This window comes from Thalassophryne amazonica, chromosome 12, assembly GCF_902500255.1.
Source record: "Thalassophryne amazonica chromosome 12, fThaAma1.1, whole genome shotgun sequence".
NCBI classification, from domain to species: Eukaryota; Metazoa; Chordata; class Actinopteri; order Batrachoidiformes; family Batrachoididae; genus Thalassophryne; species Thalassophryne amazonica.
In genome coordinates this window covers 45,739,564-45,767,051 of record NC_047114.1, presented here as the reverse complement: position 1 = coordinate 45,767,051, position 27,488 = coordinate 45,739,564, and the positions used below count along the sequence as shown (strand labels likewise).

Below are 27,488 nucleotides of genomic sequence, written 5' to 3'. Positions count from 1 at the left end.
AGATTTGGAAAATGAGTCTTTCACAGACTGAGACTACAGGCCTCATCACGCCACATTACAATAACCCTCCAGTTTAGCATATTGGACCCCCTGGGGTGTTGTATTGTATGAGTCAGGGATGAAAAAGTTGCAGTTGCCTGATTATCTCGCTCACCAGGGCCAAGCGTTCTGCCTGAGGACACTGCAGCGCACTCAGTCAACGTGTCAGAATGCAGCCGCTCAAATCCAAAGTGTGAACAGTACTGTTGTGGGCTGGGGTGTTTGGCTGGCTTGGTTTTTGTTTTCTGTTTCTCCCACCAGGTGGTATGCATTCAGGACTGAGTGGCTGAGCATTAGGACCTCACCCTGAACACCTGAGGCTTGTTATCACATGCAGGTCATCAGGACTCACAGCTGTGGTGTATTTTGTCTTAATCAGAGATTGTTGCATTTAAACCTTGAATGCACAGTGTGTGATTGCCAGAGACTCGACCTTGTGAGCAGACGTGTGAGATCGACGTCAGGAGAACAATCTCACCATCACGGACGCAGAGACCGCTCCAGGTTTGACGCCACAGTCTGTGAAGGAGGATTGGGTGAGGTCTCACGCTCTTCAGCACACTTCCTGAGGTAATTTGGTTTTGGTGACTTTTATGAAGTAATGACAGTGGATTTGGTGTCCCTCACACCTTGTGTTATTGAGCTGTCACGTTATGCTAATTGTCTAATCAGCTTCTGCTGCAGTGGAGATTTGAACTGAGTTGTTCCGTGCCTGCAGGGTAAGAAGCTGATGTATAGATTTAAGCCAGGAAGTGTTTGCTGATTGCGTGCACCTTTTGAGTTGTGTCTCTCTGTGTGGAGTTGGACTCACCTCATGTTTTCTTTCTTCACAGACTCGGTTTGTCGCGGCCACCTGGGGGGTGTCGGCGGGGTCCCTGGGTCCGAACTGCTGCGGCTCCGGACCGTTTGCGTTGTTGAGAGCGCGCCGTGTTTCCACCTCACCAGACCGCGGACTTTTTAGTTGTTTAGCACTGCACACACTGTTATGTTTATTAAATTCTGTTATCCTTTGAACCGTGCTCTGCTTATTTTATGCTGGGTCCTTTCAAATGCTGGGTCGGTGCTCCGACCGCGTCCGAAACATAACAGTAGTCTCTGGCCATTTAACAATGGACCAGCGGAAGCAGAGACGGTATTTTTGCCGGGAAGGCTGCAGCAGATGTTGGAGTTGATCCGGGATCAGTTGCGGGTGCTCTCCGCCCGGGTTGTGCGCATTGGTGCGCGCATGGCGGAGTGTACAGCTTGGGTCGTGTCGCACCCCGCTGTTACGGCTGTAGCCCCGTCTCCTCCCGTGCAGCTGGCTCCGACGCCTGTTGTAGCAGCCCCGGTGGTTTTTAGTGTGCACTTTAAGCTGTTTGTTATAACCTGCTGTTATTTACAGCAGTGTGAATGGGTTTTTACTCTGTTACCACGGGGATTTTCTTATTTGGCACTTTGGCTCCCTCTGTTGGTGACAGAGTCACATTACCGTTCAGGTTCAAAGGATGGAAAACACGTTTTTCCATTCTTTGCACTTGACGATGTAGGCCAATGTTAGTTTTTTTTATTGGTCTATTATCTGTTTCTTGTTTTAGTATGAGGTGTTTTTATCAGGGGTTAACTTGTTGTTTTTGTGGGTTTTAAAGCACTGTCTGTGGTATGGTGGAGTTGAAAATGCAGGCTGTCTGGAGCATAGTTTTACCCAGGTGACTTTATGTTAGTCTGTTAGTCTTTCTTTTTGATTTCTTTTGGTTTCACCTCCCAGGGTTTGATGGGACGGTCCTATGGGGGGGTAATTGGGCTGTTTTTTGTTTGTTTTTGTCGTGCCCTCTCTTCTCCTCTGGCCCCAGCCGTGTGAGCCGTAGGTTGTCGGCGTTGCTGGGGTGGTGCAGTTTGGTTGTGCTGGGCGTTTCCCAGGTGACCTCTGCATCCGGGAGAGGGGGGGTTCGGGGTGACTCAGCCAGTCAGGTCAGCTGTTGTTGACATGATTGGACGAGTCATCGAAAATTTCAACGTTTCTGTTGCTGCAATTATTCGTCAAAGGAGCCTGGATAGAACATATTATCAACTATTAAGGACAGACCACCAAAAAGTTTTAATTTCTATCATATTTGAAGGACATAATCTCCCATCATTCTACTAATGTTTGGTGAAAGCATTTTCAAAATGTCTCATCTGAGTAAAAAATGAGATCAAAAAGAAAATAGGGCGTTTTTTTTTTTTTTTGGACCACCCTGTACATTCATCTGAGATATTTTCCATGTTGCTCACGCACAGCAAACAGCTATAATATGTATGTTTTTCTTGGAAATACAACAAAGCACAAACCTGTTCCTGTAGTCATCCATATTGTTTTCCAAGCTAAGTAAGGACCCAGTCACACTAGAATAATAATTGGATGGCAGTCTCCTTGAGACCTGTTTAAAAAATGGGGCTCACCTGCAGATTGCAATGAATTGTGTCACTGTGCTGGTGACCAATTGTGCGGAGTTGTGGTGGCCAACTGGTGATGTGAAGGTTGAGGGTGCAGCACTCTCATCCTCCACACGACCATGTTCAATCACAATGCCACTAAATTATGATGTGTCCCTGAATTCCCACAGCCTGACGTGGACAGAATGCAATCACTGTTGGATTAGTGGCAGCTGCAAATAATGGCCATTTAATTTAATAAACACAGACACACTGCCCACACTTTGGAATCAATTCAATCAACCAGCATCAAATTGCAAATCAAACATTTCTGAAGGATGTGCAGATCAGTTCATGTGGTAGATGCACAATGGGCACAGTGTGGTTTAATTATTTTGGCAGTGCAGAGATCTTGTTTGTTGTGGACACTGACTGTCAGAAAGAGGATTAAAGGAAAATAGATGGTAAATCAAATCCGGTACTAAAATGGTGGCTGAATGTGTTCCTTGTTAAAAGCAGGTAATCTGTCCCCCTTTCATATACAGTGTACAAAACAAACATGTTAGGAACTCTTTTTTTTTGCATACTACTGATGATTTCCAGTAACTTCCCATATAAAGCCATTTAAAGCCTGTGATTTATCAGTCAATCATGCTGCGCACATAGTAAAATTTTAATGGAGGGAGAAGAGGAATTGTTTTTACATGATGACAGTTCATGAATAAAGTGAGAAATCAAAACCATTTTAACCCAAGTGTTGCTCAATTGATTGAAGGCTGTATTATCTAAGTAATAATATTAAATTTAATAAATTAAATCTGGTCAGTGCTCCTGCATTGTTTTTGCTGCCTGCCATACCCACCACCTACCCGATCATCATTACAATTGTTCTATTTGTCTAAATGTGATCATGTTTGGCGATTCAGTAGTTTCAAAACTGAAGATTCCTCTTGCAGCATTCATTAACTATGATTAATTTTATATAGTCTTTGAAGGATTATATCAAACTACTTAACGGATTCTCGTCAAATTTTCACCATGGATACATATTAGGCCATGAAAGCTTCCATTAAATTTTTGGAGATGATCTGGATCCGAATCTGGATTGTGGATCAAGATTTCCCTATATATACACTTTGAAGGATTACATCAAAACTACTTCATGGATTCTCACCAAATTTGCACCACAGATAGATATTAGGGCATGGAAGACTCCACTAAATTTTGGAGGTGACCTGGACCTGGATTGGTGGACGGCAGAAATCTCAGTTTGCTCTTGTTTTAATATTGAAGTGGGTGTGGAACGTGCATGATCATGCACTTGGTTAGAGAATAGTGGGAATACGAGGTCCGTTAGAAAAGTAACGGACCTTTTTATTTTTTGCAATAACCTTATGGATTTGAATCACGTGAGATTGCATCAGCCAAGCTTGAACCTCGTGCGCATGCGCGAGTTTTTTCACCCCTGTCGGTTGCGTCATTCGCCTGTGAGCACGCCTTGTGGGAGGAGTGGTCCAGTCCCCTCGTCGGATTTTCATTGTCAGGAAATTGGCTGATCGACTGCCGCTTTGCTTCATCAAAATTTTTTCAGAAAGTGTGAGAGACAGCCAGGTGGAAACCATTTGGAAAATTCAGATGGCTTTCAGTGAAGATCTTATGGGGATCACACAGATTAAGTACAATTACAACTGGATTAAAGATGGCCCACAGCGACGGATGGCGCGCCGAGCGGTGATCGACAGCCTCAAACGACCAGATCACTTCCAAAGTGAACGCTTTGTTGATCCGGGACGTCGTCTGGCTACCAGAGAAATGGCAAGACAGCTGGACATAGCACTTTTTCGGCACATTACACTGTTACAGGAGTTTTTATAATGGAAAGAGGAGTGGAGAAATTCGCACATCGGGACGGAGGCGCAGGGCACAGAACAAAAAGCAACGCCGTGATGAAGTCTCACCGGACATGTTATGGCATGTCCAGCTCGTCCACAATTTCTCGGATAGTCACACGACTGAAAAGCCACTGAAAGCCGTCTGAATTTTCCGAATGGTGCAAGAGCTGGGCATGTTATGGCTTGTCCTGTGAGACCAACACGGAGGTGCTTTCGTCCCACACCATGAGCGGCTCCGTGGCAAATTTCTCCGCTCCTCTTTCATTACAAAAACTCCTGTAACGGTGGAATGCACATGCGTGAGTTTTTCCACGCCTGTCGGTTGCGTCATTCGCCTGTGGGCACGCCTTGTAGGAGGAGTGGTCCAGCTCCCTCATTGGATTTTCATTGTCAGGAAATGGTGGAATGATTTGGGCTTTTTTCCATCAGAATTTTTTCAGAAACTGTTAGAGACATGCAGCTGGAAACCATTCAAAAAATGTATCTGGCTTTCAGTGAAAATTTTACGGGCCTCACAGAGAATAAGGAGTGTTACTACAGCTTTAAGGATGGCCCACAATGGCGCTCGGCGCGCCATGCTCCAAGCCGCCATCGAGAGGCAGAAACCACCAGATCATTTCTAAACGGATCGCTCTGTGGAGCCGGGACCATCGTGTGCAATTTCTCTGTTTATCACAAGAGCTGGACACCAGCCATTTTCTGGCAGATTTCACTTTTAACAAGAGATTTTGTCATGGAAAGCCGCGCGGAGGTTTCGCTCATCACGACCGATTCACTGATGGAGCGAGACAAAGTAACACCTCTGTTTCGGAGTGTTAAAGGACAAGTTGGGACATGCCTATCTCGGCTTTCAGTGCTTACCAGTCGAGTGAGTATAAGAGAAATTGTGGAGAGCTGGACATGTCCCAACTTGTTGTCTGGCACTCAGAAATGGAGGTGTTGCTCCATCAGCGAATCGGTCGTGATGCGCGAAGCCTCCGCGCGGCTTTCCATGACAGTCTCTTGTTAAAAGTGAAATCTGCCGGAAAATGGCTGATGTCCAGCTCTTGTGACAACCAGAGAAATTGCACACGATGGTCCCGGCTCCACAGAGCGATCCGTTTAGAAATGATCTGGTGGTTTCTGCCTCGTCGTCGCAGCTCGGAGCGCTGCGCGCCGAGCGCCATTGTGGGCCATCCTTAAAGCTGTAGTAACACTCCTTATTCTCTGTGAAGTCCGTAAAATTTTCACCGAAAGCCAGATAAATTTTTCGAATGGTTTCCATCTGCATGTCTCTAACAGTTTCTGAAAAAAATTCTGATGGAAAAAAGCCCAAATAATTCCACCATTTCCTGACGATGAAAATCTGACGAGGGAGCTGGACCACCCCTCCCACAAGGCGTACTCACAGGCGAATGATGCAACCGACAGGCGTGGAAAAACTCACACATGCACACGAAGGTTCAAGCTTGGCTGACGTAAAAACATATGAATCAAATCCATATAGTTTTGAAAAAAATAAAAAGGACCGTTACTTTATGGACAGACCTTGTATATAAAATCATTATTTTGTGACGGATTGATCATTTTTTTTCTGCAAATTGGCCATTGAAAATGCCTCTAATCACTTCCTGAATCACAGAGGAGGCTGTAGCCAGAGTCGCATGGCGCACCTAACAGGCTGCAGAAATTTTGAGCCATCTAAAAAGGTACTTATTTGTCTTGTTTACATTATCATGTCTTGATAAAACTGTTGCGTGTTCTTACCTTTTTGTGTGCAGCTGTTAACATATGTTTATAACAGATTTAACTTCTTGTTATAATCGTTCAGATGAGCTGTGCTCTGATGCGATCTGCTGACGTCATCACTCACTCTGTTCACTGCTTGTTTACTCCACTTGACGAGCTGCACGTAGTGTTGGAGGATAGATCGCACCACATAGAATGACATTTGTACGTGAAAGATTTTTTTGAACATTTCAAAATTCTCTGTGCGCAATAGCACGTACCGGCACCCCTCTGGCATCAATCAATCAATCAATCAATCAATTTTTTTTATATAGTGCCAAATCACAACAGTTGCCCCAAGGCGCTTTATATTGTAAGGCAAGGCCATACAATAATTATCTAAAACCCCAACGGTCAAAACGACCCCCTGTGAGCAAGCACTTGGCTACAGTGGGAAGGAAAACTCCCTTTTAACAGGAAGAAACCTCCAGCAGAACCAGGCTCAGGGAGGGGCAGTCTTCTGCTGGGACTGGTTGGGGCTGAGGGAGAGAACCAGGAAAAAGACATGCTGTGGAGGGGAGCAGAGATCGATCACTAATGATTAAATGCAGAGTGGTGCATACAGAGCAAAAAGAGAAAGAAACAGTGCATCATGGGAACCCCCCAGCAGTCTACATCTATAGCAGCATAACTAAGGGATGGTTCAGGGTCACCTGATCCAGCCCTAACTATAAGCTTTAGCAAAAAGGAAAGTTTTAAGCCTAATCTTAAAAGTAGAGAGGGTGTCTGTCTCCCTGATCTGAATTGGGAGCTGGTTCCACAGGAGAGGAGCCTGAAAGCTGAAGGCTCTGCCTCCCATTCTACTCTTACAAACCCTAGGAACTACAAGTAAGCCTGCAGTCTGAGAGCGAAGCGCTCTATTGGGGTGATATGGTACTACGAGGTCCCTAAGATAAGATGGGACCTGATTATATCCTTATAAGTAAGAAGAAGAATTTTAAATTCTATTCTAGAATTAACAGGAAGCCAATGAAGAGAGGCCAATATGGGTGAGATATGCTCTCTCCTTCTAGTCCCCGTCAGTACTCTAGCTGCAGCATTTTGAATTAACTGAAGGCTTTTTAGGGAACTTTTAGGACAACCTGATAATAATGAATTACAATAGTCCAGCCTAGAGGAAATAAATGCATGAATTAGTTTTTCAGCATCACTCTGAGACAAGACCTTTCTGATTTTAGAGATATTGCGTAAATGCAAAAAAGCAGTCCTACATATTTGTTTAATATGCGCTTTGAATGACATATCCTGATCAAAAATGACTCCAAGATTTCTCACAGTATTACTAGAGGTCAGGGTAATGCCATCCAGAGTAAGGATCTGGTTAGACACCATGTTTCTAAGATTTGTGGGGCCAAGTACAATAACTTCAGTTTTATCTGAGTTTAAAAGCAAGAAATTAGAGGTCATCCATGTCTTTATGTCTGTAAGACAATCCTGCAGTTTAGCTAATTGGTGTGTGTCCTCTGGCTTCATGGATAGATAAAGCTGGGTATCATCTGCGTAACAATGAAAATTTAAGCAATACCGTCTAATAATACTGCCTAAGGGAAGCATGTATAAAGTGAATAAAATTGGTCCTAGCACAGAACCTTGTGGAACTCCATAATTAACTTTAGTCTGTGAAGAAGAGTCCCCATTTACATGAACAAATTGTAATCTATTAGACAAATATGATTCAAACCACCGCAGCGCAGTGCCTTTAATACCTATGGCATGCTCTAATCTCTGTAATAAAATTTTATGGTCAACAGTATCAAAAGCAGCACTGAGGTCTAACAGAACAAGCACAGAGATGAGTCCACTGTCCGAGGCCATAAGATCATTTGTAACCTTCACTAATGCTGTTTCTGTACTATGATGAATTCTAAAACCTGACTGAAACTCTTCAAATAGACCATTCCTCTGCAGATGATCAGTTAGCTGTTTTACAACTACCCTTTCAAGAATTTTTGAGAGAAAAGGAAGGTTGGAGATTGGCCTATAATTAGCTAAGATAGCTGGGTCAAGTGATGGCTTTTTAAGTAATGGTTTAATTACTGCCACCTTAAAAGCCTGTGGTACATAGCCAACTAACAAAGATAGATTGATCATATTTAAGATCGAAGCATTAAATAATGGTAGGGCTTCCTTGAGCAGCCTGGTAGGAATGGGGTCTAATAAACATGTTGATAGTTTGGATGAAGTAACTAATGAAAATAACTCAGACAGAACAATCGGAGAGAAAGAGTCTAACCAAATACCGGCATCACTGAAAGCAGCCAAAGATAACGATACGTCTTTGGGATGGTTATGAGTAATTTTTTCTCTAATAGTTAAAATTTTGTTAGCAAAGAAAGTCATGAAGTCATTACTAGTTAAAGTTAATGGAATACTCAGCTCAATAGAGCTCTGACTCTTTGTCAGCCTGGCTACAGTGCTGAAAAGAAACCTGGGGTTGTTCTTATTTTCTTCAATTAGTGATGAGTAGAAAGATGTCCTAGCTTTACGGAGGGCTTTTTTTTATAGAGCAACAGACTCTTTTTCCAGGCTAAGTGAAGATCTTCTAAATTAGTGAGACGCCATTTCCTCTCCAACTTACGGGTTATCTGCTTTAATCTACGAGTTTGTGAGTTATACCACGGAGTCAGGCACTTCTGATTTAAAGCTCTCTTTTTCAGAGGAGTTACAGCATCCAAAGTTGTCTTCAATGAGGATGTAAAACTATTGACGAGATACTCTATCTCACTTACAGAGTTTAGGTAGCTACTCTGCACTGTGTTGGTATATGGCATTAGAGAACATAAAGAAGGAATCATATCCTTAAACCTAGTTACAGCGCTTTCTGAAAGACTTCTAGTGTAATGAAACTTATTCCCCACTGCTGGGTAGTCCATCAGAGTAAATGTTATTAAGAAATGATCAGACAGAAGGGAGTTTTCAGGGAATACTGTTAAGTCTTCTATTTCCATACCATAAGTCAGAACAAGATCTAAGATATGATTAAAGTGGTGGGTGGACTCATTTACTTTTTGAGCAAAGCCAATAGAGTCTAATAATAGATTAAATGCAGTGTTGAGGCTGTCATTCTCAGCATCTGTGTGGATGTTAAAATCCTGTCTGCACCCATTAAAGATGAGTTTACTCTCCAGCACAACACATCAGGACACAGATCGTGATGTATCATGAAGCAAATGCATGCTCATGTCAGGGCACCTTAAGCTAATTGGCTTGTTACCCACTAACGTCAACATCTATCGTGAGCTACTCATCCCGATAGCTGTAAACATTAACATGATGATTTCATTAGCCTAAAAGTGCCCTGAAGGCCCACTGACACAAGCATACCTTTGCTTCACGCAAAAGCTGCACACAAGAAACAAAGACAATGTAAACATGACAAATAATTACCTTTTTAGACGGCTCAAAATGCTTTCTGCAGGTAGTTAGGTGTGCGCGCTCCGGCTGCAGCCTCCTCTGTGATTCAGGATGCAATTAGAGCCATTTTCAACTGCCAATTTGCAGAAAAAATAAGATTAATCCACCACAAAATAATTATTTTATATATGCAGTGTCCAGTGCAGAGCATGTGGCAGCCGGTGGAACAAAGAACCGCGTCCAGCTGTGAACACAGCGGGTGGGATCGTCACGAGGAGGTTCTTGCTATTGCTTGAGTCACAGGCATGCTCATGTCCATGTACCTTGACACTTGCACAACTTTGAGCAGCGCACTTGCACTGTACATCGTCATGACGATCCCACCCACTGTGATCCCAGCTGGACACTGTGCTTTATTCCACTGGCTGCCACGCGTTGTGTGCTGGATGCTGCGGATATAAAATAATTATTTTGGAGCAGATTAATCATTTTCTCTTCAAGTTGGCTCTTGAAAATGCCTCTAATTGCTTCCAGAATCACAGAGGAGTGCTATAGTGCAGCTTTTCTCTCACGTGCCCTGAACGAGGTGGAGAAAGCATTTGGAGCCATCTAAAAAGGAAATTATTTGTCATGTTTATATTGTAATAGCTTGGTAAAACAGTTACATGTTCTTTCCTTCTTGTGTGCAGCTGTCAAAGTATGTTTATGATAGATTTAACATCTTGTTATAATCGTTGAGATGAGCTGCACTCTGATGCAATACGCAATCACTCGCACTCACGCAGTATTTTTGAATTGTTTGCGTAATGTTAACGTAATTAATGTGTGGTGGAATTGCATGTGAACGTGCTATCATTTGTACACAAATCAGAGGATCCTTGCATCTGCGAAGGCTGTGCTCAACATTTGGATGCCGCGTGGCATTCGAGTGGCACTCACATGATATGTATGCAATATTCAGCCGACATTCTGGCATTGCCAGTTCAATGAGATACCAACTACAATTTGTCGTTCATTTGCATATTTGGTCACAAATTTGTGTCTTCAATTACTTTCTTGTATCTCAGCCCAGTGAAACAGGACCCTTGGGGTAATGTTGCTGACTCACTGAGTGTATTAATACTATGCTTACTCTGCTTAGATCATCTGCTGTTTAGATTTATGCGGTTACTCTAGAGTTATTGTTCATATTGTGTGTTGCACCGACAATCTAACAAGTCTGTGCCACCAGTGGCTTCAATTAATGCTCAGAATAGAAACGTAGGAGAGATCCTCTTAATAAGAACAGTCCTTTAAATTCATTTTGATGGTTTTTGTTGGCTGGTTGTATGGGTTTGTTGTTTTTATTTTGTTGTCTTAACAGGTTGAAAAGATAACTCATCAAAGCCAATTTCAAACAAAACATCAATGGAAAGAACAATGTTTTCTTTTCAATACAGAATTCTTTGTGTTTGAAAGAACCAAAATTTGATCTGACAGTTGAAATCTATCTTTATGTAACAGAGGGATTTGTAACCTACTTTTAAAGCCACTGAGTGGCACTCGGCTGGGATGGTAGAAGCCTCTTCTGCACTGGCACTTGTACTTGTCCAACACAAATCCATGGCCGACGATGGGCGTGCACTGTGAGGAGAAGGTCAGACACACACAGAAAGAGATTAGCAAGTTTCTTTTAGTTTCTTTTTTGGATTTTATGGGAACTATTTGCACAGACAGAGAACTGGAGGTACAATACATACACAGAATAGAGGAATGATTGGAAAATGTAAAATGAATCTGTTGTCCCATTCACACCTGGCATTAAAATGGGTATTGTATCCAAACTGTGTCTAGGTATGATTTGGACCTGATTACATTTAAACCTGATGTTATTATGTGTCCCCAGTAAACCAAATGAAATCTGACTGAGGTCTGACCATTCTTTCCAGCTCACATCACATCCTCCTGTGGTTTGCAAGCTTCCTAACATACCACATCATTTTCTAGGGTGGCTTGCAGAAGTGCTGTGTACCTGTTTATCTGAACCATTCACAGTTATTCTTAAATTATTTAAACAATCTTTAAGATTTATTTGAGTTATATATGAAATGTTTATCTTTTTGTTGTATTTTTAACTCCCTGTAATTTAACACTGGGATTATTTTAATTTATGAATTCAATTGTATGTGTACTTTGTCGCAAATCAATGGGGAAAGTGTAACTAACTAAATTATACTAACTGAACACACACACAAAAAATTAAATCATCTGTGAAGCTGCACTGTTGTATTTTCTTGCTTTTAAAATCGGGAAAAGATGCTGCTGAGTCAAAATTTGTAGGGAGATCGTCGCAGATGAAGACTGGGGGGCCCTACCTTGATCATACATAGCACAAATGGATATAGGACATTTCCAACTGCACTTTGATATTTACACAGTGCATAATATGAGCATAAAGTAAGGCACAAACTAGGAAGGGGTGGCATTTAGTCACTTAAATAATTGTGTGTTTTAAGCATAACATGGATCACACCAATCAGAGTTCAGATGGCTGTTGGACAGTTCATCATCTGAGCTGCTCCTGGATCTAGCTAAATATCTGCCCCAAGAAGACAGTTAGACACTACAAAACTGTCAAAAGGTTCAACATCTTCAAACACCAAGCTCGACTATCCAGAAACAAAAGCAGAGTTTCAACAGTGCCTGATGGAAGACACCACACAAATCACTCGGTGTTGGCTCCTAAACATTGGGAGGAACTTAAAACAGTTGTAACAACAGCCTGCCAAAAAACACTTGGATACTAGAAAAGGAAGCACTAAGACGGATCGATGAGAATGACCAGATTCTCCAATGACTCATCAACCAAAAGCAAAATGCTTTCCTTGACCTCCAGAAAAAGTCTCCACTCTGACAAAAGCAACTCTTTAAAATAAAATTTGGAAACTGAAAAATCAGTGGTGAATCAACAAGACTGCTGAAATTCAAGCCCTCACAGGCAGAAATGACTTTTTCAATGCCACCAACGCTATCTACGGCCATTCCACCCAATGACAAGCACCGTTCAAAGTAAGGATGGCCTAAGCCTGCTGAAGACCAAAGATGACATCAGTGTTCAATGAAGAGAACACACTGAAGACCTTTTGAGCACCAGGAGGAGAAAGTGCTGGGCCATTTACCAAGAAAAGATATCATTCAAGAAATTTAGCTGAACCTCAACTCTCAAAATACATGAAAAACAACAAAACAAAACACCCAGTGAAAACAACATTCCTATTTAAGTCTTTAAAAACATAGGTCCATTTCTCCAACGCCAATTTGTACAAACTGCCAACAACCCTCTGAGACCACTAGCAGAAAATATCCTTCCTGAAACATAAAGTGGCATCTGACCATCAAGAGCAACAACAGACAAGACCTTCACTGCCCACCAATTGCAAGAAACATTTTGAGAGCAACAACAACCACTGTCCCTCACCTTCACTGACTTGACAAAGGTGACAGAACTGGCTTCGATGAGTGCATCATGTTATTATGATGGTTGACAGCCGACTTCCCAAGCAGATCTTCTTCTCTCAGCTGAGCAAAGGAAAGGCTAGTATCTCCTTGGGCTGAGACAGGCATCCATGAGGAAATTTGTGTAGTTTGGCACGATGTTCGCAGCCATTCATCATCACCTCGCCTTACTCGCAGGGCGCTGCCTGCATGTCACTTGATTTTTGAACAGACCAAAAAATTTACCTGAATAAACTCCCTCACCAAATCGTCAGACAGGCACCTTGTGGTGAGGGGTACAAGGTGCAACTCAGAACTCTGCAACTCAGAACGCACACAACATAGGGGACAACTTGTGAGGGGCTGACACACATTTCCTTTAACATCCCTTTTCCTTTCTTTTTATTTATTTAGGTGCGATGGCCAAGTTGTTCATTCGCTTTGTTTAAGTGCAGAAGGTTACCAGTTCAAACCCCACCCCTGCCACATTTCTCTGTGTAACGTGGAGTTGCATCAGGAAGGGCATCCGGTGTAAAACGTATGCCAAGTCAACATGCAGATCCACTTCAGATCTGCTGCGGCTACTCTGAGTGAATACAAGGGGGCAGCCAAAGGGACTTACTTTTAGCCTCTTTTTATTTATTGTTCTGAGGACAGAAGTAGTAATTAAGTTTAATATTTCTGGTTTGCATACATTCACCATGCACCTGCATGAGTCGGTTGGATGCATCCTGTCCAGCTATGGACAAGCCACACTGTCTGGCCACGGACAAGCCACACAATCCGGATTGCTTTTTATTTATTTCTTTTTCTGAAGACCACAGTGGAAATCTGCAGTAAAAGTGCTGCTGGGCCTGCAATGGCCTTCGAGCACGCAGGGACAGCAAACTACACCTGTGTGAAGAATGTGGACGAGGCGACCCGGATCTGTTGTTTTTATTTTCATTGACTGTGAGAGACGCAGCTCCTGGACATCGTTCTGTAAGTCTGTGAGTGGTTGTTCCGACTTTCTTTCTTGTTTATTTATTTATTATTATTTTATTATAACTTACAGTGCTTTTTCTGCCTAAAGTCGGGGGACTATTCACAGCGTCTTTCACATAATAATATAATATAATAATAATATAATAATACAATAACATGCTTTTGGAGGGTGCTAGCTTACCTCGTCTAACTCGGGCAAATATCTGTCATTGCAGGCGACTGGGCGTGAACGGAGGGACTCAGAAAATGCATACAGAATGACAACAGCATGTTATTTGCATTATTATCACTTTTTACTGAGATACACAACACGTAACGCGTACATTAAAAGTTGGCTCACTTAGCTTTTGCTGTGTGCGCTGCTCTCCAAATTCGGCAGTGCGTCCTCATCAAGCTGGCTGCTTTAGCTGCTGTTCATTGTCATACTATCCATGAGAAAATCATCCGGAATATCCCAATTGGGACCAAAACACACTTCTCGCCTTTTCATCTTTTCCTCGGCGGACAGTCCCCCCCTCTGCGGACAGTTCTTGGGCTGCACGCGCTATGACATCATTTGTTTACGCACAGCGGGCAGGTATAGCCAGGTAGCGTCGACGTAAATCTACGATACCGGCCTAGCAACACCCTGGTCAGCCACGCCAGTGGTGCTATACATTGGTGAGAGTGCCACACGGCATTCATGCGGAAATCCTTGCACCTGCAAACACTGCCCTAGTGCCACTCAACTTTCGACTTTGTGTGCCGCATGCCATGTCAGTGTCTCTTGCATGTTATGTGTATGGACTGTTTGAGCTTTGTGGCCATATTTTCACCGCCACTCCGGTCAGCACTCAGGGGACAGGTGGTCGCCATGCAGCAGAAAGAAGGAGACAGAGCAAGTTCCTGACTGGCAGAAGCTTTCCACAGCAACCACATGCAGCATCTGTCAGAAACTGTGTGTAAAAACTGGGCTTGTACAGTGACCTCCACATCCACTATCCCATCCAGGAATCGATCAAGAGACAATCTTCCTCACCAGCAAGGGATTGCCATGGTGATGGCATTTGGCCTTGACCATCTCCAGAGATGGTTTGACTGACTGAATGACATGCTGTCTTCACTGCATTTTTGGTGTATTAAGACCTGTACTTTCATGTGGTCAGATACTATATCATTAAGATTTAATCAGTGAAAACCCATATTAATGTCACATGTCAATGCAATATGTGGGTTTGTTTGTGGATCTTAAATCCAAAAGTCTGTGGGAGGAAAACCATAAATTCTTTCTGGCATTAAGGAGTTCCAAATCAGGATAAGATCAGTGGACACAGCAACAAAATATCTTTCAGAAATACACTCGGGTAATTTTTTTCCTGCCACCATGGAAAAGATTAGCTAAATATAACAGTGTAGCACCAGATTATCTCCATTCACGGTCCAAAGTCTCCCATCAGTGTTCAGCAGGGCTCAGAGAGACTGTGATGGCCTGAGTCTATATTTACAGTGCATTTCTTTGCTTGTTAGACAACCGGGGGAGAATTTATCATCCTCGAACCAGGCACCATCAGAGCTGAAATATTTTATTACATTTTCATAGTAATCACTATGAACATATTTGAACTGATTCGCAAGGACTCTTCCTAGTCCACCCTGATTTATACCTTTGCCTGGGGGATGACTTTTAACATCAGTAAGCGTGCATTATCTGTTATATTTTCTGAAAAAGTTGTTGTCCATTATGAAGAGTTAGTACTGAAGATAATATTTTTTGCATTTATACCATGTATTTATACCATAATTATACAATTCGTGTGATGCCTGATTAATTTTTTTTTCGAAAATCCCCAATTGTTTGGTAAGTTATGTGATTTCTTTATGCCAAACACAAGTGATTTAGTACTAATCTGATAACCAGCATGCCCAACAAAGCCTGGTTATTAGAGTTTTACAACTTAACCACTGTGAGACAATCAGACTTTGGATATAACTGTCTGCTTCTCTCATTTACATTTTTGTGGAGTCTGATCAATGGTATTCACTTCACCGGTCAGTGGTCACAGTGTTATGGTTGATTGGTATTGTATGCAACTACATTCAATCCAGCATCTACAAACCATGTAGCAGGTGGCGCAGTGGATGAATCCATTTGCTCACTACACTTTAAAGGATACAGTAGTCTCCGTAAGTAGTTGGAATGTCACAATACAGTTGAAATGGAACAACGTGCGGTTGGTAGACTTTTAGCTTTAATTCAAGGGGTTTAACAAAAATATTGCAATAATCATTTTGTAGGGGTGCAATAAAAACACTGTAATTGAAAAACTACTATATTTTGTCCATATTAAACCATGGGCTGCTATCGACTATGAATTATATTGTCATGTTCAGATGCTTAATGTGATGGCACAAAATGCAATGTTAAAACTTTAGAAAAAATGTGGTGATACTAGATCCTCAAAACAAGAGACAGTGACAGTGTCGGGAGGACTAATTCATTGAGATTCTACATGAGAAAGTTTTCACTTGTTTCATGCAATTTTGTGCTGTTGCCATCTCCTCCCCACCAGTTGTGTGTCAGTGAGACAGTAGTCTAACTCAGTTTTTGATAACTGCCGCCTCCAGACAGATTTCCCATACATTATTATAGTGTTTATATTTCTTAATGACTAATTGTAAATGAAGTCCAAGACACATTCAGTGACTTGGAAATGCTCGTACATCCATCGTCTGACTGGTGTGAAGAAAACCGACTGTGAAGGTGATGATTTTTATTGTTTAGTTTGCCAGTTACTTATTGGCTCTCAAAATGGGACTTGATGTACAAATGGCCACAATCCCTAACTAGTTAATGTGATATTTTTGTTCAACCCTGTGACATAATATAAAAGTCTGCACTACAAGCACATCTTGATCATTTCATTTCAACTCTATTGTGGTGGTTTACAGAGACAAAATTACAAAAATTATATCACTGTCCACAGTTATGGACCTGATGCTGAAGCTTTTTCAAAGACTAGGAATTACTATTTTATATTACTTCTAAAAGAATAAGCAGAATAAAATGAATGGACTGATAGACAAATTGATTTTTTTCTTTTAGTTGTACTTTAATTTTTTATTATTATTATTTTTGCACCCATGGTTAGTTTGCAGGTTGAAACAAAACTTCAGGGGCTCATGTATAGCCCCCCAGGCCTTGCATTTAACACCACTAATCAAAATGATTCATGACACCTAACAGTGGAATCAGTGCAACTCGCCAACAGAGACTAATGTAGTATACATAAGGATGCACATAAAGTGTTTCCTGGGTGCCATCTATTACTGAAATAAAGATTTAGAAAATTAAAATACAATCTCAGCTTCCAGGAATCTGAGCGAATAACCGTTCCTCTACGGTCTCACTGCCCGCTGCTGATTATGCTCCTCCTCGGCACAGTGCAGTGTTTGCTCTCAATTTTAATGAACTTGTTTCAATTATGTTATTGAGTCTCCTACATCTCATGCATGTTCTCCTGTAGTGAGACGCAGCAGATGCCCCAGTTCTAAACTCGTTTGAGTGTCAGGGGAAATCACAGAGAGCTTTGCCAAGTAACAGGGAAACTAATTAATATCTAAATTAAGAATTAAGGGTTGTTTGCAGAATTTAAGCATGTCTGCACAATCTAGCTTACATCCATAACTGTGAGAGCTGCATGGGCTCACAGACCATCTGGAGTGAAAATGCACTAAGGGACATGGACACTGACACGGGGACAAGAATGAACAAAGCCACGAGTGCATGTACTGTACAAGCACAAAAAGAAAACTGCAATGAATTTGACCTGAATGTTCATAAATAATGCATTTCATTGCATTCTTACAATAAAAAATGATGTAACTCCTGTGGCATGGGTTTTACAAGCTGTCATGGAGAAAAGAATGAGTATATTTATACTTTTTAAGTTACTGAATTAATAATTACCTGTCATGAAGATTTCATTTGTATTACCACCAAAAATAAAGTATTTTTTCCCCTCAAAAATAAATGAGCCAATTCTAAATATACGATGAGCCTAGCCTGTAATAATGTTGGCTCTGGGCTTCAATAGAGACAGAATGTTTGAGCAAATTTGGAAGACTGCATACATGAAAGCGAAGTGCTGTAAAAATGGAATATAGTAACGAAACACATAAACAACAATATAAATACATTTCTTTCGACGGAAAGTTGCGGTAGTTGTTTTTTCAGTTATACAAGTCCAATCTAACTTGTCAGGGAATCTTGCAATGTTTAAAGGTAAATTCCCTTTTTGTGCTATTTCTTTTTTATTGATTTATGATTTTCAGCCGCACATTTGTCAAAGGTAGATGTTTGAAATGTGCTATATAAATAATCTTGGCTTGACTAGCGCTGCCGTAAGAACTCTCAAGGGGACAACAAATGCTGTCCATCCATAGTTGTGTGGGCTTTCTGTTGCCTTGGTAATGGGCAAAGAATTGAAAAACGGATTTAGTCCCACTCAACATGTTTATTACAGTCACTAAAAAGTGCAAATTAACTAAATTGGTCCTAGAGGATGAAGTTGGTCCTATGCAGGCCCTTGAGCCCATTGGTGCTCGTGCTTACCCCTCAATACTGTAATGTGATGCTACGACTCCCCCTGGATAGGATTCATTGCATCACAGCAGGTTACTTCCCCAGGAAAGTCCAATCCCCAGTTATAGCTACGTGGACTGAGACAATGCAGCTGAAGTGTCTTGACTTCATTCTTGGTTTGTGTTCTGACATGCACTGTGGGACCTTATATGTAGGCAGGTTGTGTGTCCAAATCATGTCTAATCAACTGAATTTACCCCAGGTGGACTCCAGTTAAGCTGTAGAAACATCTCAAGGATGATCAGTGGAAACAGGCTCCACCTGAGCTCAATTTTGAGCTTCATGGCAAAGGCTGTGAATACTTATGTACATGTCATTTCTTAGTTTGTTTGTAAAAATCTCATAAAAACCTTTGTCACATTGTCAGTATGGGCTATTGCGTGTACAATCTTGAGGAAAAAATTGAGTTTCCTAAGGCTGTAACATAACAAAATGTGGAAAAAGTGAAGCACTGTGAATACTTTCTGGATGCACCATATATCCCACATTGCTGACCTTCATAATTGTATATTTTGTAATATATTTACAAGAAATAATGAACTATTATAAAATATTACGTCATACCTCTCCACATTACATTAAGTCAGGCAATGTTAGAACCAATGAACAGTTCCATAAGCGGCAAGACTGTAACACTTTCTGATCACACATACGTCACATGAGATTACCAACAGAGGTGTTCAAGTATTACAGCAGCTTGACAATCTATAGCACATGGTTTAAAGCGCAAAGTGAAGATGTATTTGGTGTGAGACCAGCTGCATTTGCTATTTACGTAACAGGTAGTCTGGATGCAAAGTAAAGCATGGGGCACAAGGGGGCTGAATTTAGTCTTTTAATTAATCACAGATGGTTTTGGACACAACATGAATTGCATCAGAGTATCATCTGTCATTTGCTTGAATCTGGTACATTGCTCTTTCATAGTGGATTGAGCAAAGGACACAAGTGAGAGGTTTTCTGCTGAGAAAAAGGATTGAGGTAAGCCCCATCTTAGTGCACCCTTCCAGTGAACCCAGAAAGGAAGCCAACTCGATACAAAACCGGAGTTATTACAATGTTTGATTTTTAGTTTGTTTTCATTATTCATTTTTGTGTTCAGTGCAGTTAGACCTGAGTTTGGTGAGTGAACAAGAGGTATTTGGATGTTCAGGCATGCTTTGCCACATGACAGCAATGCACCAGCGCAGTATATGACCACACTTCATTTTAAAGGTATAGCGCCACTGGCTTTAAAAACTTTAAGTCATAAAAACAACATTCTTTGGCACACTGTAATTTTATTTCTTAGCATTTAGATAAAGAATTCATAATATGATGTTGCGAATATGATCAAAATTCATGCTGTTTGGAAACCATTTAAAATTTCAACCCCTGAGGGGGAGAAATTCAAAGAATCGGATGCTATAACCAACATTTGGTAGATCTGGAAGTAATTTACAAGAAATCTTATGGATGTGAACGTAAGATGGGTCACAAGTAATCTCAAAATATCACACGTGCTCATGTGCTTCCTTCTGTAGTTAGTCTGCATGATGACAATTCACCCAATTGATGTATCCCATAATCCCTTGAGAGTCGCTGCAGTCAAACAACAAAGAATCCACATAATGACAATTGTAAATGAATATTATACTACAAAAATGTATTTTTTATGCATTTTGTTATGTTAATAAGAGATTGCATTGCATGATACCCTGAAAACTTGCTAAAACAATTATAACAAAAAATAATCCATGTCTGCTATGTTTAATCTGCGTGGAATTTAATAAATGCAAACCGAATTTCAGACATATTATATATATTAGTCTGGAACAAAGAGGACAAACAGTGTTGTAAAGAACAATAATCAAGACGTTAAAGAGCAAACTTCACTTTCAATTCAATTCAATTCAATTTTTTTTTGTTATATATAGCGCCAAATCACAACAAACAGTTGCCCCAAGGCGCTTTATATTGTAAGGCAAGGCCATACAATAATGATGTAAAACCCCAACGGTCAAAACGACCCCCTGTGAGCAAGCACTTGGCTACAGTGGGAAGGAAAAACTCCCTTTTAACAGGAAGAAACCTCCAGCAGAACCAGGCTCAGGGAGGGGCAATCTTCTGCTGGGACTGGTTGGGGCTGAGGGAGAGAACCAGGAAAAAGATATGCTGTGGAGGGGAGCAGAGATCGATCACTAATGATTAAATGCAGAGTGGTGCATACAGAGCAAAAAGAGAAAGAAACAGTGCATCATGGGAACCCCCCAGCAGTCTACGTGTATAGCAGCATAACTAAGGGATGGTTCAGGGTCACCTGATCCAGCCCTAACTATAAGCTTTAGCAAAAAGGAAAGTTTTAAGCCTAATCTTAAAAGTAGAGCGGGTGTCTGTCTCCCTGATCTGAATTGGGAGCTGGTTCCACAGGAGAGGAGCCTGAAAGCTGAAGGCTCTGCCTCCCATTCTACTCTTACAAACCCTAGGAACTACAAGTAAGCCTGCAGTCTGAGAGCGAAGCGCTCTATTGGGGTGATATGGTACTACGAGGTCCCTAAGATAAGATGGGACCTGATTATTCAAAACCTTATAAGTAAGAAGAAGAATTTTAAATTCTATTCTAGAATTAACAGGAAGCCAATGAAGAGAGGCCAATATGGGTGAGATATGCTCTCCCCCAGAACAACATGATCAAGAAGCGAGCGTAGCTCACAGCAGCTCCCACTGAAAATAACGGAGAGACAGCCTGTGATTCTCGCATGTTTACATAAAACAAATGCAATAACAACATCTATAAACCCGCAGAATATATTCATGAGAGTTTTAGGCACAATATAAAAAAAGCTTTATGTTGCGATATTAATGGTGTTGTCCGTGTGCAGCGGTTAAAGTGCAGCGTGATCAGAGCATCTCAATGCAATTCTCAATGTTACTGAGATCTTGCAGCGGGGCGACCGCTTCGAAGTTTTGCAGGCTTTGATACGTCAATAGGGTGAATGAAGGAATAGACAGTATTCACTATGAAATTTCCCCCAGCTAAATATGTCCTCATCATTTAAATGAGTTGTAATTTTGCAACATGTTACAAAATAAACCTATATTATAATGCTTGTATTTCGGTAGAAACTAAATTTGTTCAGTTTTGTGAAATTTGAAAGGCCCTATAACTTTAAGTCTAACATGCCTCATGGGCACACAGATAAACATAAGTACATTTCTGATTATGACAACATGGACACTGGGTGTGAAAAGGACAGCTGCATTGGTTGGAAACAAGCAATGACACTAAATGAAGCCCTTGAAAAAGTATTTTTTTTTATTTTCTAATGCTTATGTCACACGTGACAAAAATGCTGTAATAGCTGTACCTATGTAATGCACATGATCATGCTGTCATCTTCCTTTTGCTACGTTAGAATTATTAAATGTGATATTGTGGTTGGCAGTTGGCGACAGCCTTGTGGTTAAATGGAGAATACTTTGCGACATATCAACTTTTTGAACATTTATCAAACATGGCATAAACCTTGCACCTGTTGCTATATCACATGCGAGAGGGTTATAAAGATGGGACACTGGTAGGAATTTCCATCAACAATAAGAATTTCCAGACCAGGACAGTACAAATACTTCTTGATACAAATTTGCAAAAATAAATAAATAAATAACTTTTTCACATTGTCATTATGGGGTGTTGTGTTTAGAATTTTGAGGAAAAAATGAATTTCATCCATTTTGGAATAAGGCTGTAACATAATAAAATGTGGAAAAAGTGAAGCCCTGTGTATATTTTCCGGATGCACTGTAGATGGTCCAAATGTTTGGTGAGGAAACATAGTATATAATTATGCATATCAGATGTGGACTGATTTGAATGAGGCATTCATAAGTTATAGTGCTGACAGAAAAATGTGATAGGATGCATGCGCAGAGTGCAACTCTATGTACCTCAACACAATGTGGCCAGCAGGGATAAAAAGCCCATCATAGTAACTAGTGAGGCTAGTTGGTGATGGGATTATCTGTTTAAGGGCTACTTGGTAATTGGTCAGCGCTAGTTGGTGTGGGGTGAGTTGTTATTGCGGCTAGGCAACTGTAAATTGCTGGTTCTGGTACCTGCAAAATGCCATCTCACATAAAATGGATATCTTAAATTTCATTCCCTGCAGGACTGGTCTTCTTTCTACTAGAGGCCATCAAACCTTCAGCTTTTCATTAGTGACGGCGGTGACATCAGTCACACCAGAGAAATGCAGCAATAAACACAAACGCACATATAAATCACTAAAGGTTGGCCAACAACCTGCTTTTATGTGTCTTTAAAATATGGGGCAAAAACCCTCCATTAGGAAGTTTCCGCTTGATATTTCAGTAGTGTTCCTCTTCAGCAATGTCATTTTGATGAGATTTATTTTTGTTTGTCTTTTTTATTGAACAACGTGATCGATGCTACAGCGGCTCACTGAGCTTCTCGCACGTATCTGTTGATTTTCAAAGCTGACAAAAGCTCCAGATTTCTTAATTGGGAAGTAACAGCAGGAGGGATGTGGGCTGTAGATGGTGTGAATGTCTGTACACAAGTGCAAACAGACACGAAGTGTGTCAGTTTTGCATTGCTGAAGATGAGCAGGGAGTTAGGATGTAGGCGTTTTCACACTTTGGAAGAAGCACGATGAGCAACGTCACTGTGTTTTCCTCTTTGTCTGATGAGCTAATGGCTGACCTGAGGAGTTGTACATAACAGTTCACAAGGACATTTGTTTTCACATAAAACGTCCATATGAAATGTTCAGATGCAAAATCCTGTTTGTTTTTTTTTAATGGAGAGAAAAATGGGAATTTAAAGGGAAATGCATAAGAAAATACAGATTTCTATGAATAAAATGAAAATGGTATGTTCTTTCATATTTTGCACACTGATAGCTACCTTAGTAGCCAAGTGCATGTTGTTCTCAAGTAAAAAATTGTGGTTTTGGACTTACAGGGTTTTGCATCTGAACCCTTCATATAAATGTTAACAGTTTGAAACATGATTGTAAAAATGGTGTACGAGCAACAGGTGGATGAGGCGTTGGAGACAACTATGATTTTACACATATTGCATATGATTCCTGCTTCATATGTATGAAGGGTCAAAGTGATCAAAATTAATTGAAATATTGAATGTGGTAAATATGAATGCAGTAAAACATAGATTGTGGTAAATATGAAAGCAGTAAAACTTTGAATGTGGTGAAAATGAAAGCAATAAATTAATGTAGTTAAAAGTGAAAGCAGTAAATATTGAATGTGGTTAAAAAAAATCAAAAGGGTAAAACTGGACTTGATAAAAATGGAAGGTTATGAAGTACTAAACATGAAAATGAGTGACGTAAAAAACATCTGATTAATATTGCCCCTTTGAAAATTAGAATCGTTAAATTTGGATGCCATTAAAATCACATTATGGTAAATATTAATCTTATAAATATTATGTCTTAAAAATATAACATTGGCTAATTTATTTCACTGCCTCGATTTTAGTACCTCTACTTTACCCACTTCAATTGTATCATTTGCTGTACTCGATTTAATATTGAATGTTTTCATTCACTGCCTCAATTTTAGCAGGTCCGCTTTACCCACTTCAGTTTTATCATTCACCGCGTCAACTGTGCAATTTTGCTCACTTCCGCTGGATCGGAATACGGCAGCAGCCACTGTTGCGACAGTGGAAATTTGTAGTTCAGAGCCACTGCGCATGTCACTGACCGCGGGGTGGCGCCATTGGGAGTCGCAGGCGAAGAGCGCCCAAATGACGTTATTTTATACACGACACAAACATAAACAATGACGGACTCCGTGTGTTTGCTGCTGTGTGAGTTTTTAAAAGAAAGTTGCTGGCAGTGGCGACGAGACAAAACATGCTTGAAAAGTAAAGAAGATTTTGGGAATTCATACAACAATATGAAGACGAGAAGATACGAGCTGCTAGAGACGAAGAGACAAAAGCATGACGGTAACCTAATCGTTAGCTCATAAGTAATAACTGCAGGCTGTTGCTATTAAGTATTAAAATTGTGGTTGTCAAAATAAAGCATTAATTTCAATTAATTAATTAACTTTTTATACTGAAGTAACTTACTTTGATAACTATTGTTAAAAAGATGTGGGAGTTTGTGCGTTTACTGACGTTCATGCACAAAATGTTAATTCGGTTTTAATGACTATGTTAATTCGGTTTTAATGACTGTTAATTAACGTCGTCACTGAACTCGAACAGGTTAAAACGCATTAAAAATGTTTGAATTTTTTTTCATCCAGATTTTAATGTTCAATGGACAAATTTAAATATGAAATCTCATAAGATAATTATTAAAGGAGTCATATTGTGCAGAAAGAATCAGCTTCCAGACACCCACAATTCTGTTTTTATAGGCATTCTTTATAATACAGCCTTTTATTGTCATTGTACACATAAATACAATGAAATTTGTCTGCATTTAATCCATCCAAATTACAGTTAGACACTTCTCCCAATTTAAGATCAATTTACAGCTTAATACCTGCTTGATGTGTAACAGAAATAACCCACACCATTTACCAGATTATTAAATGCCGCAAACACACAGATTCTTTTAAAATATACCTGCAATTAAATGATTAATTTAGATTAACTAATCACAAACCCTGTAATCAATTACATTATTTTTTTAATAACCTGACAGCACTAATTAAAATATGTATGCTGTATGTGTGTGTTTCAGATGGTTTTCTCAGACACTGCTGAAAAGGTTCATGCCACGGAATGGGACACCTATCATCATTAGCCTACACGTCATACACCGGTTATGTTTCACTGTGAATTTTGAATAAACTTTTGTACTTTTTGCTAAAATTTCTCCACTTTTGTGTAACATCAATTTGATTTGTAAACGTTACCAAGGTTTACTGATTTAAATTAAATGCTAACAGTTTGAAAAGCCATTTAAGCAAAATCCAGTAGTAAAATAAGTTTTACATTTAATGGGGTCATAAATGTAAATGGAAGTAAACAGACAGTAAAACTGGTTGTTCAACATATCTGAATAAATTACTTCTGGTTTGGTATAAGTCATCCAGCAGAATTATACACCACAGTACAATAGTTTGTGGTAAAATGTTACATCACATCAAACCCTAAACCTAGTATAGCCAGAATTCCTTGATGTAATGGTGCCTTCACTGAAGTGACTAAACCTTTTCATGTTAAATACCATTTGCTAAATCTCAGTTTAGACATGATTATTCCAGCATCTTTGTAAAGATTTAGCCAGGTTTAATGTGCAGTGTCTTCTGGAGTAGCAAATCCCAAATTAAAATTCTTAGAAATGAACCATCATCAGACCAAAACGTCAATGACAAAATGTTTTTTACTGTTGACTCAGCCAGAAATGACAAATACAATCACATAAGTCAAAATGTTTACCGCAACTAAAAGAAGAGCAAATACCCCCCAAAATAAATAAATACATACATAAATCTGTGCAACACAATATGTTACCATAACAATAACCATATGTCTATAGTCCTGGGGTGGGGGCGCAGGACACACGCCCCGGTCATGCATCGCGTGGATAAGCTCGCCCAGCACGTCAAGGATTGCCCGATTAAACGCAGCTTCCATCTCCGTTGCCTCTTCGAGGATCAGTCGGATGTGTCGATCACACTGAACCCAGTTCAGCTTCAACCTCAACATTGCTGGATGGACAGATTCTCCTGCTGGAACAGGCTCCTTTTTCTCTTGCCTGGACAATAATGAAGGTAGAAATGGGAAGTGATTAACAAAATCAAGTTCTAAAAAATTATATATATACATACACACACACACGTACGTACATACAGTGTACAGACCCCCCCCCCCCCCCAAAAAAAACAAGAATTGTAATAAAAAAAAAACCTTTCAGTTTCGATATGATCATTCTACAGACTTTCAGTTATCTTGGTCACTTTGCATAAAAGTTATCTTTTTCAAAATTTTGCTCCAACAAATCAGACCATTTGGAGCATAATTTGAAAGAACCTGACATTTATGCAAAGCAACTAAGATAACTGAAATTTTGGGGAAGGTCCAGCAAAATTTGCTGGACCTTAGTGGGATTTTTTTTAACAATATTTTTATGGCTTTCTTTTCTTTTTTGGGGGGATGTCAAATCTATAATTTTTCTCTAAAATTCTGGAAAAAGTGGTGTCACGGCAGCTCGTACAATATCTTACTGAGAATAATCTCTTTGAGCCACTGCAGTCTTCTTTTAGAAAATATCATTCCACAGAGACAGCTCTTACTAAAGTGAATGATCTTCTGCTTACAATGGATTCGGACAACACTACGGTTCTGTTGCTGTTAGATCTCAGTGCTGCATTTGATACAGTGGATCATCATATTCTACTTGATAGGCTGGAAAATCATTTTGGGATTACTGGGAGTGCCCTTGCATGGCTGACGTCATACTTGACCAGTCATTCTCACTGTGTTTTGTATACTAACACTACCTCTAACCTTAGTGACATGAAATTTGGGCTTCCACAGGGGTCTGTCTTAGGCCCCCTGCTTTTCTCCCTTTATATAGCACCCCTAGGGCACATATTGCGGCGTTTTGGGATTATCTTTCACTGCTATGCAGATGATACTCAGTTATACATGCCAATAACTGCTGGTAATCTTGTTCAAATAAAATCCTTAGAAGATTGCCTTGCAGCAGTGAGAAGTTGGATGTCTAGAAACGTCCTACTTTTAAACTCTGATAAGACTGAAATGATGGTTCTTGGTCCAGTGAGACATCGGCATCAATTTGACCAGTTAACGCTCAGCCTCGGCTTGTGTGTCATACATCACACTGACAAAGTGAGGAACCTTGGGGTAATTTTTGATCCTTCGTTGTCCTTTGGCCTCCACATTAGAAATATTACTAGGACTGCTTTCTTCCACCTGCGAAATATAGCGAAGATTAGTCCCATGCTGTCTATGG

At 40.4% G+C, this 27,488-nt stretch overlaps 1 protein-coding gene across 1 annotated transcript in view; it reads right to left on the bottom strand.

Annotated features, from left to right (window-relative positions):
- gpr158b (G protein-coupled receptor 158b) overlaps positions 1–27,488 on the bottom strand; it is a 246,658-nt gene that overhangs the window by 66,772 nt on the left and 152,398 nt on the right. The window contains exon 3 of the mRNA XM_034182769.1: positions 10,964–11,066. Within this exon, the coding sequence (XP_034038660.1) occupies positions 10,964–11,066 (103 nt within the window). The remainder of the gene's footprint in view (positions 1–10,963; positions 11,067–27,488) is intronic.